The 11,618-nt window shown below is 40.3% G+C and overlaps 1 protein-coding gene across 2 annotated transcripts; it reads right to left on the bottom strand.

Annotated features, from left to right (window-relative positions):
* Positions 1,019–7,861, bottom strand: LOC109229450 (KH domain-containing protein At4g18375-like). 2 transcript variants are annotated; one of them, XM_019394901.1, is made up of 8 exons: positions 7,755–7,861; positions 6,282–6,863; positions 5,618–6,115; positions 4,889–5,128; positions 4,526–4,792; positions 2,356–2,411; positions 2,167–2,263; positions 1,019–1,471 (listed from the first exon to the last, which is right to left on the bottom strand). In XM_019394901.1, the coding sequence occupies exons 2-8, from the start codon at positions 6,855–6,857 to the stop codon at positions 1,340–1,342; spliced, it is 1,866 nt and encodes a 621-aa protein (XP_019250446.1). In that variant the 5' UTR covers positions 6,858–6,863; positions 7,755–7,861; the 3' UTR covers positions 1,019–1,339. The 2 variants fall into 2 exon arrangements, with proteins under 2 accessions (XP_019250446.1, XP_019250438.1); XM_019394893.1 differs by lacking the exon at positions 7,755–7,861 and adding an exon at positions 7,594–7,748.

The raw sequence follows: 11,618 nt of genomic DNA, 5'->3' as shown, positions 1-11,618 counted from the left end.
TACATATTGATTGATAGATTGAAAATATTGATGCAAGCAAGTTGCAAAAAAACTCATGTCTTACACTGAGACATGTTACTGAGTGCTCAACGAGCTTTCACCAAGAAAAGATGAAACGAACAAACATTATCCACAAAAAAATGAGATGAACAGAGCACAAAGAAAAAAAGGTGTGCAGAAGTGTCTCTACTTTCCCCATTGAGACTAAATAGACCTTTGGATGAAAGCTTTAGACAGGAAAAAGACAAGAGACTTGGGAATCAATCTCTAAGAAGTTCACTTTTTTAGAAAGAAAAGGAACTAAAATTTCTAAGAAATTTCCTTTGCTAGTACCAAGATAATTTTGGTAACAATTAAATAAAAGAACAAAATAGGTGGCATATATATATATATATATATATATATATATATATATATATCACAACTTTTTTGTTTGTAATTCCTTTGGCTCCTAAATTTAATGTCTGGTCTAGTCTTCCTAATTGAAGATCTAGGCTGTTAGTGTAAGATAGATGTCTTCCCTAATTTTTTTTAGTAAAGAGAATAGATGACCTGAAAGATTCTGAAAACAGATACAAGATAGCGAAGAGATGAAGGGGATTGCATCAGATTAGATTAAAACATATATTCAATTAGAAGTCATGGAAGCAACTGGCAATGGAAACTGTAGATCCATGATTATAAGCAGCAGCAATAACTTCAAGCCCAAGTTAAGCACAAGAGATTTCTTTCTTTAGAAGGTCTTGAGAAAGAATCGTAAATTCAGAAATGCTCCCTGATAATTAGGAAATGCCTAATAGTGCTCATGCACACAGCAGAGGATTCACCTTAACTCGTAGGAAGAGCATATAAACCACATGTCATCGTATCAGCAAGACAGGATCTTACTGAAGAAGCTGAGAGCAAAGAGGAATCAGCAACAAGATACTGAAATTCCATGCAATGTGAGCTCGACAACTGATAATAGCTAAAGTTCCGTATAAAGTTAAAAGAGCATGGGAGAGTAGGAGAAATTTGGAAGCCATAATGCCCAAAAGATAAGAACTGATGAAAGACCATCAAAGGAAAGACAATGCCCTATGAAGTTCTAACCCAGAGCAGATTGAAAAGAGCCTGTCAGGCAACATGGCTGAACCTAAATAGGCAGAAAACAGAACAAGCGGTCCAACTTTATGAACAATCTTTGCAAGCGTTCCTACAGAGAAGAAATGTATCAAACCTACGCAATGACACACTCTCCAGCACGAGAACCTACCATATCCTAGAGAGGAACTTCTGAAGAAGGAACCTCGACATTTAGTCAAGGTCACACCTCCAAAAAGAGATGTGTCCTTATTGCTCAAGTGGCCATTATGAATGCCTGAATCAAGTTTTCTGCAGCACGCTTCTGTTCATGTGTACCAGATATTATAGCAATTTGATCACCTCGAGAGGATTTGGAATCAATTATGTCCACAGCTGCTCCGGATATCTGCAAGAGGACCCATGACTTTAAGAAAGCAAGCCAACCATATCAGAATAGTAAGATACAGAACTTTGAATACAAGTAGTACCTAAGGATTCAAGATAAAACAACTACTCCCTCCGTTCCAATTTATGTGAACCTGTTTGACTGGGCACGGAGTTTAAGAAAAAAAGAAAAAATGAAGACTTTTGGAATTTGTGGTCCTAAACAAGTCAAAAAGGGGCCCAGAGTATTTGTGTGGTTATAAAAGCTTCTCATTAAGGGTAGAATTGTAAGTTAAGCTAAATTGTTTCTAAATTTAGAAAGGATTCATTCTTTTTGGAACGGACCAAAAAGGAAATAGGTTCACATAAACTGGAACGGAGGGAGTAGTATATAAAACCCAAATATGAAGGCATTCATGCAACACACACACACAAAAACAAAAAAGTTCATTTGTTATTTTTCTTCTTCGGGTTGAGGAGGCTGCACATACCAAAAAGGTTGTTACAGGAAAGTGTCCGTGACAATAATAAACAGCCTTGACTACAATAATGTAATTGACATATCAAGAGTAGTAGAGATGCAGGATGAGGTATATGAAGATAGTTTTCACAATTTAAAGGCCAGACCGTTTCAACAACCATGTAAACTTGACAGTCAAAGAAAATAAGTGACGGTCATAAAATCAAGTTTCAAACAGGGCCCAAAAAATTACTGACCTTGCGAATATTATCTATGTTTGAGCCACCTTTACCAATAACTTTACCAACTGCATGTCCAGGGATAACCATCTCTAGAGCTGTGGGTGGAGGCGGTCTGCTCAAAGACATGATATAGCTCAGAATAAAATGACATAATGCTTCAGAAAAAAAGAAAGATAAATTAATTGATCATCATAAAGTACTAACCCGCCATATATCTTTGAGGAATATGAAGAGTACGCTCCATAGCCATCATCCCCCCTCTTCCAACAGAAAAAACAGTGTAAATAAACATTCAGCAATAACGGAAGTTAAGAGAATAAATGATGCTGAACAGTATTCAGCAAGAAGCAGAATCCATGGAACCACATCTAGATATCATAAATGTATACAAAATTCCAGCCAAAAGATTAAAAAATAAATAAACTAACAAAGTAAAGGGGAAAAAAGTTAGCGGGGCGGGGCGGGGCGGGGCGGTGGACGCTGGTGCGGAGCGGGTGAACGCGGGTGAATTTGCTATGCGGGTCGGGTTGAAATTTTGCGGGTTAACAAAAAACCCGCCTCGCACCCGCACCGCTTGCCATCCCTAACTATTCCAATAAAAATGAGTACACTACACCCCATTCGCTGCATGATGAACTCATGAATGACAATGAACCTTCTACTTTTTTGTATTTCTTTCACGCCTTACTTTCCTTTGGGAAGGAGTTTATTCTTCTTTTTGTTTGTTTTGGAAAACTTTTTCCCTTGTCATCAAGAATTCACCGACAGTCAATTCTCAACCATGGGCCATGAAGCAAACCAGTTGTAGATCTTCCCATCCAGCGGACCAGCTCAACTGTTGATGTTAATATGTTCTCACACAAAACTAGCAGTATCCTCAAAAATCAGCTTCAAACTGAAAGCCTAATTAGGCCTCATTTGTTTGCACTTAATGGAGGTCTGAATCTTAATCATTCAGATCTCACACATTAAGTGCGTTTGTTTTTAAAGTCTGAATCTTAATTATTCAGATCTTAATCATTAAGTGTGTTTGTTTTTTTTACTTCACAACCACTTAATGGGTCTGAATAGGTCTGTATGATTAAGATCTATAACAGAGACTTAATTTCATTAAGATGCTATCACATATTCATTAATAACTGACGCCACCGCCTACCATTATCAACTACCACCATGCCGCCACCACCACCATACTCAACCACCATCACCACCCCCACCACCACCACCACGCCACCATCATCCTCAATCATAGCCGCCACCATTATCGACCATCACCACCCATTATCCCCACCACTCCGACCACCATCATTCTCACCCACAATCAATACTCATCCACCTCAACTACCACAACTGACCACCCCATCACCATCAACAACCACAGCCGGTACTGCCCATCTTATAACCTACCACCACCCACCCACCACCGTCCTCACTAACAACTATTACCACCCCCCGCCATTATTAACTATCACCACCCACCACCACCATCCTCAATAATAATCGCTACCACTACCAATCACTACTAGCTACTAGCATGAACCACCATCATCAACCAAAACTACCACCAACCACCGCCTCTAGTCGACATTCACCTGTTAGCCATCACCACCAACAACTATCATATTTTAAAAAACTATATATTTTATTGATAGAATATTAGATTAGTTAGTATTTCATTTGAATTTTATGTTTATTAATTTTTAAATAAAGATAAATTTTATACATTCAAATGTTAAAAATCAAACAGTCTTAATTATTTCTATTCAGATCTTAATACACATCTTGATATATTCAGATTTGTATCCAGATTCAGATGTCTTAATCTTAATACACATCTTGATATTCAGATGTGTATTCAGATTCAGACGTCTTAATCTTAAAAAAACAATTGAGGCCTTACCCTGATTAAATTCCTTACTCTTTCCATATGAACCATAAGAACTCTCAAGCTATTTCTTTTTTTTTCTTGGGGGTGGTGTGGGGGCAACAGAATTCTCAATTATCTATCAAGCCAATTCTTCTACTAAAATGACCATTGCAACCTCAATGCTTACCATTTAAATGACTCTTTTTATGACACAACTTTAGTGATATTAACATATTATATGGTTTCTCTCCTTTGCCAAAGCAAGATAACTTTAGTCTACATTACTTCATCAAGTACCATTCAGACATTCACCAGTTCCAAATGCTTCATTTCTAAATCAACTTGTAGCAGCTATTTCAGAAAATTAACAGAAAATGAAGAGAGAAAAAAATCAACTGAAGATGCACTTATAAGGCCACAACTTGATTAAGAATGGAGTTTGAAATGCCCAGATGCACCATAGCATGAAATCAAACTTTGTGGAAGGCAAGTAATGCAGAAGTATACCGAGAATGACTCATGACCATAGAGGCTGCCCGAAGAACGCATTCCAAGGCCATTCCCAGTCTCACCCCTGTGTTCATAGCTCAAAGAAGCAGTTGGAGGAACATTGGGCAAAACTGGAGCCAGTGAATGACCAGTACCACCAGCGCGTAAAGAATCAGCACCGGCAGATGGATTAAAATTACCTTCTCGGCCTTTCAGAACATCATCTCTGAGCCTCAGTACAATCTGGATAAGGGCATCCCTCACACTACTAATTTCCCCAGCCACCTACGTTTTTATAATGATGGTCAGTGACTCGAGGAAATTTACAGATAAGCAATTAAAATACAACTCAATTGATTACAACTAATATGAAAGACAGACCTCAACAAGTTCATCGTTTGAATCTGCACATTTGGGCTTCTGGCCTTTCGAGATACGTACATCAGCTCTAGTTCTCTTCCGGATTTCATTAACGATTGAACCACCTTTCCCAATGATACATCCAATGATCTTTGATGGAACAAGTAGACGAAAAGTTACACTATCCTCATCTTCATCATTTATTTTCCCTTGCAGCAGCAAGACAGCTTCAACTGCCATGGATTTAAGATCATCCACTGACTACAGAAAACCAAATGCTGAATAAGGTTAATACATGGAATACAAGACACCCGAGATAAAACAAACTACTTTGATATAAAGCTAATTGCAAAAGCTACATAAACAGCCAACTAAATACAGTTACCATATCAAAAACGACAAATCGATACTATCCACCTCCACAGCAATCTACACATTTACCAATTGGAAGACCCGTTACTGGCTTACCATGAAAGACCTCAAAGTTTAGAAGGGAGGAAATGTGCCTAGTATTTTGTTTCCTTCTAGTAAGGATAAACACAAGAAAAAATGAAAACCTATCAGCAATGGTTACTCTGTGAAAGTTTGTTTCACAATGATCTAGGAGAAGAAAAGCACATGCAAAGACAGTACCCCATATTAGCAGGAGAGGTAAGCAATGCATTGTACCTAAAAAAAGAAGGCAGTCTACTAAAAGGTCAAAATGTCACCAATACAACCACCAAAGAAGTCTGGAGAAAAAAGCAATACCTCAGTGGAAATGACTGTGATGATGCACTGATCGCGATCAGCTTTGGCATCACCAACCTCAATACGAGCACCACTTGCTTGCCGTACACTTTTAATAGAAGCTCCTCCTTTTCCAATAACACGGCCAATATTGTTAGTTGGACACAACACTCTAATAGTCAATTCCTCAGTTTGAGAGGCACCACCACCATAACCAGAAACCATGGGAAGAGCAGGAGAATAAACCGGCCATGCGCTTCCTGCATCTACATAACCTGGAAGCTCTGGTATGTGTGTGGTGCCTAAAACAGATGGAACAGATCTAGATGGGATAATAGGATCCACATTTTGATAAATCCCAGCTGCTGGATATATGGGAACATCTGAAGGGATAATAATGCTTGGACGAACTTCAGGAACATTAGTATTAAGAGGAATATCTTCCTTAGGTGTGAACTTGTACATGATTGCAGAAACAGCAAAGAGCGATTTCTTTACTGATTCTGAGTCACCAGTTATCTGAGTTAAAGTAAAAAGCTGTCAATTCATGTATCAACTACAACACTTAAACACCGAAATTTCAAAAAAAAAAAACATTTTCTTGATAGGAGCAAATATAAATCTATAAGCTTTGCCTAATGCACTAACACTATTTAACTATCAACGAACAATAAAAACAACTAACCAGAACGAAGTTATCAAACTCGAGAGCACAGGAATGTGTTGGATCGCTAGCATCTTTAGCAATAACTTTAATATTAGCCCTCATCTTGCTTCTCAACTTCTTTATGGTGGTACCAGATTTACCAATAATATTTGCAGACTGGCTTGATGGAACAAGAAGCTGACACTCCTCTTTTTCCTTACGCTTCTTATCAGAATCTCCAACAGCTGCCAAAGCATTTGCAATTGCCGTATAAACCCTAAGAAGAGCATCCTGAGCAGAGCAAAGAGGTTTTTTCTCATTGAACTCCTCGTCAACCTCAACATCTTCCTTTTCTTTTACATAGCAATAAATGGTTATAACTCTATCCTTAGCACCTGGAAATGGGTCCACCACCTTGACCTTCGCCTTGGTCTCGGCTCTAATCGAATTTATAACTTTCCCACTCTTTCCAATAACACTACCAATCACATTATCTGGGCATAGAATTCTGTACACTACTAGTTCATCATCGCCTTTCTCATCTCTCTCTGTCCTCCTCTTCTGGTTCTTGCTATCCCCGTCATCCCTACGAGATCGTTTTCCAGTCTCACCCATAATTTACTACAAGAATTAGCCCAAAATCCACCACAAAGTTAATAAACATAATTAACCAGTTATACAGAGTCTTGATAAACAGAAAAAACGCAACCAACACAACTGCTTAAGTATTACACATTCCAAAAAATATGATTTTCAGAGCTGACTATTCCGCCAGGTATCTGCTAGTCCCCGCCAGCACAGATACCGGGCTACCACCAAGGTTTAGGCAGGTAGGAAGAAATCACCTACTATTTTTTGCCTCATCTGAGATTTGAGGTTCTCCTCCCACTTCATTGACTACTCAGCCACACTTCCATGTGTAGGCACTTCCACACATCTTGAAGAGGAAATAGATCAATAGTGAAAAACCCCAAATAGCAAAATCAAATTTTCACAATTTTTCCCTCTTCCATCTTTCTCCTTAGTGATTAAGCACATGATAACAAATATTAAAAATTACAAAAATAAATTGCTCATCAACTATGCCTCAATACTTTTAAGTCAAGTCAGCTATATGAATCCTTTGTAATAGGGGAAAAAACACATCGAATTAGATAAAAATCGGTCCCATCAAAAATAAATAAATAAATTGGAACTAATCTTGAAGAACTAAATAAATTAAGGGGCAAAGCAACATAGCACATACAAAACCCTAGCTACTAAAAAGATCCAAAAGAGAAAAGCACCATAATCTACAAATTAAAAAGAAAGTAGACAAAATTAGAGTATAAGGGCCATAAAGAATATGTACCTAAATTGGGTTAATGAAGAAAAGAGTTACACAATTAACTTGTAGCAAAAACCCTAAATGTTGATATGATTCAAGTGTATAAAGAATTTTAGGTATATGTCAAAGATAAGCGAGAAGGGGACTGTGGGGTTTTGGGGTGGGGGGAGACAAAAGCTGCGTACCTGTAAGATGAGTAACGAGGTTACTGTGAGAGGTAATATTTCACAGATTAGGGTTTTTTTAGTTTTCGGACCGGTTTGGTTGGTTCGGTGTTCGGGCTTCTTCTTTGAATTGGATAGGACTCGGATACTATAAACTGCATAAAGAGAATGTACTAAAGAGGATATTTTATGAGTTGGAATTCCAACTCGTGATACTACTATGTACTAATCTTTGGGCACCGACCAAAAGATATCAAAACTTTTTTGATTAAATCAATTAATGATAATGATGAGGTAAATCTTAGCCAAGCATAATAAATTCTAGATCTAAAAATGAATCGGAAAATAATGAATAAAATAAAATAAGAGCGATCAATCTTTATTAATGTTTGTTATTTCCTCTTTCATGAAACAGAGAGGATGATCAATTTTGCGTCCTTTTCAAACAGAAATTGCAGGAGAAAGAAAAGAGAGAAAAAGAAGCCCCCTCCTCTTCGAGAATTCTCCATCTATATATAGTTCTGGGGCCTTTGCTATATTCTTTGGCCGATGTGCCTTCACGCTACGACCTTTTCCGTTGTTACTTGAGTATTGTTTTTAACTTAACGACATTGTATGTGCTTGGACTGAAGTAGGTCGTGATGTCTCTCGCTATCCCGCCACTTAGGCGGGATCCCAGCTGGGTCGACTACTGTGGTTAGATTTTTGACCTATACAGTTAGTCCCTCCGTCTGTGGGTGTTGTCTCTTGGTGGGCCTGGCGGGCGGATTATAATTTTGAACACTTAGGAGAAATCTGACTGTTCATGCCTTGGGCGTAGTTTTAGATCGAGACAATGACACGACGCTCAACGATGCCATTGGACCGTTGGGACCGTTCGGAACCGGAGCGTTGTTCAAATCGAAATGTCGTTCGTGCTTACTGTCACGTTTCCTGGGGATTGAACCATTTCATGCCATATCAGTTTCGATTGGCGACTCTTCGGTTTCCCGCTTGGGGAATTTATGTCCCTATAAATAGAAGAAAAACACCATTCGATTGGCACACTTTCTTGCCTTTGTTGAAAGAGTTTTGTGGATCTTCCTCTTTTCCGATACTTCAAATTTTCGATTCTCTCCGGTTAGCCAGAAATTTTCGTCCCAGTCTCTTCTTTTTTCTTAATCCCTTTGTTCTATTAAATCGATATAAATGGTTGGTAGTTTTTCCCGCGCTGACAATCCTGCCGCAACTCCGGCACCGGGAAGTGATGTTCCTGATCCCGGAGGAGTAGAAGTGATAGAGGATGAGGGGGTTCCGACGGTGGCCGAAATATTGCCTCGCCTTGGAAAGCCGTGGAACGATTTCCACAGTCCTGCCGAAGAAGAGCCGGAGCCTGCTTCCTCTGTTATGACTGAGTCAGGGATTGCGGAGCTGAAGGCCAAATGGGGGATCCCTCACCACGTTGAAATGCTACCGGCGGTGAGAGACGATATTATACATTTCGATCGCCCGAGATATTGTGCATTTTACGCCTATCCCTTTATTGTCGGGTATACGCTTTCTCTCCCTCTCTTGGTGGTAGATTTTTGCCGTTTCTACGAGGTGTGTCCGGCTCAACTTTTGTCGTACTTGTATAAATTGTTCCTTATGCTGCTCAAGTTCGTGGAGCTTGCTGGTCGGGATATCACTCTGAAACACATGCTCAATATCTTGCCCCTTAACTCATTCGAGGCATGATGATCCACATGCGACATCGAGGGACGAAGAGTCTGGTGGTGAAGATGGACGACAGGGCCAACCATCGCTTTTATGAAAACTATTTTTATGTGCGGACCAAGCACTTTGTGGCGGATCCCGCGGGGTTTCCCGAGAAATGGAATTTTGCACGTAAGTTTTTATATCTTTTGTCAAAATAATAGCCGATCGCTTGTCTTTGGGCAGTATTAGACTGCTTTTGTTTTTGCAGTCGCGAGACTACCCTCCATGCCTGTTGACGACATTCACGAGTGGGTGAACACCATCCTTCCTCATATGGCGGGAGTTCGCGCATGGTCGTCCTTCTATGAGAAATATGGACGCAAGCCCCTTACTGGTAAGTAATGTCGCAGTTTTCTGTTTTCCACTTTACTATTTGACTTTGTTGCTTATACGACTTTTATCGATGTTAGGGAGAGTGCGAAGGGCGAGGGCTCCTCCACTTGCATTTCGTCAGCCGACGTCATCCGCTCGGCCCGTCCCAGGGTCTGCTGCCCGACCTTCGGCGAGGGCTGCTCAAGTTGAATCTACGGCCATAGCCGTGCGCACGGAAGCTGCTCCTCAATCTGGGGCTCCGACTCCTGCTACCTAGCCAACGGGGGAATCTTCCCATGCTGAGGACGGCGAAGGGCCGTCAAAGAGGCGACGAATGGAGTCCGAAACGGCTCCTTCAGTCGTGGTATATTCAGAGGGTGGTCTCCCGTTGACGGGGTCTGAGGCGGGAAACGATGCTAACCTGTCTGTAGAGGTAGAGCCAGTCACCGTGACCATCCCGTGGACAGAGACTCTGGCCGTTATTATTGACCAACAGACTACTGCGATGGGGAGTCAAAATCCTGAGGCTGTTGTTACTTCTTTGGGCGGGCCTTCATCTTCTGGGCCGGGTCGTGCTTCTTCCTCGACCGCAGAAAGGGGAAAAGGTGTCGTGGTCGATGACTACGAATCTGAGTCTGATCTTGATCCTGATGACATTAGGATGTTTAAAGAGGGCCTTACTCGTACGGTGGTACATGCGGGAGGCCCGTCCCGTATACTTGAAATCTCGTCGGATATTAACCTCTCAGGGGATACGAAAGACCTGGTACCGCAGTTTGACCTTTTGTGTTCTACAGCCAAGAGTAAGGCTCTCCGGTACGTCCGGGACGTTGATTTGATGCATGAGGTGGCCGCTATGGTCCTGAGGGTAAGTTTCTTCTTTCTTTTATGTTCTTTTCATCTTTGGCGACCTTGGCCTTAACGAATTTGTTCATCTTTCAGACATACATGGTGGAGATTGAGAGTGCCCGTAGGTGTATTGGGGAAAATTTGTATTCATTTATATATATGATGACGTGTCTTGACACGTGGAATGGATAATGAGTTGTGATTTGCCACGATTCAAGAGTTATAAATAGGTACGGGTAGAAAGAGGCACGAGACGAGAGGCTCAGCGCCCCGTTCCTGTTTAAGCTTATTTACATACGAGCAATGAGAAGAATGAACCTGGCTAAAGAAAAAGATGCAAATACGGCATTTAAAGGGTATTAAATGCTGGAGCTGTTAAGGAATATATACATTCAATGTAATGATTATGTAACGTAGCATTTAATGTCATTAATCACTCATAATAGCTTCATTATGACTTAGGCATAACGTGCATCCCCAAAGATTCCCAAAGGGACCTATAAAAGGAGGAATATGTAATCACTGGAGGGACAAGTGACTATTGAAATATACTCTGATTTACCAGCTTTCATACTTGGCTATTCTAAAATTTCTTTCTTTATTTACTTTTTCGATTATCAGTAACCCGATTCTTCTAATTTCTAGCTTTGACTAAAAATCTATTTTTTGGTTAAACAAATTGGTTCCGTTACCGGGAATCTGATAATCAACTATACCTCAACCTGATTTTCTTGATTGCATCAATCACGTCGAACAACAATGACAACACTCAAGGAAACCCAGAAATTCAAACAATCCAAGAACTTCAGGGAGACTCTCCACGAGGCTCTCCACAAGGCTCTCCACGAGGCTCCCCACGACGGTCTCGTGAAGGCACTCCTGATGGATCTCACACAGATGGACAGGCCCAATTCGAAAATGTTGAAACCATGAATGAGGCTTTGCAAAAATTTATTGCCTCTCAAGTCAATAAAGCTCTTCAGGCTT

The sequence above is a fragment of the Nicotiana attenuata genome, chromosome 1 (genome assembly GCF_001879085.1).
Source record: "Nicotiana attenuata strain UT chromosome 1, NIATTr2, whole genome shotgun sequence".
NCBI classification, from domain to species: domain Eukaryota; kingdom Viridiplantae; phylum Streptophyta; class Magnoliopsida; order Solanales; family Solanaceae; genus Nicotiana; species Nicotiana attenuata.
This window is presented reverse-complemented; position numbering and strand designations above follow the sequence as displayed.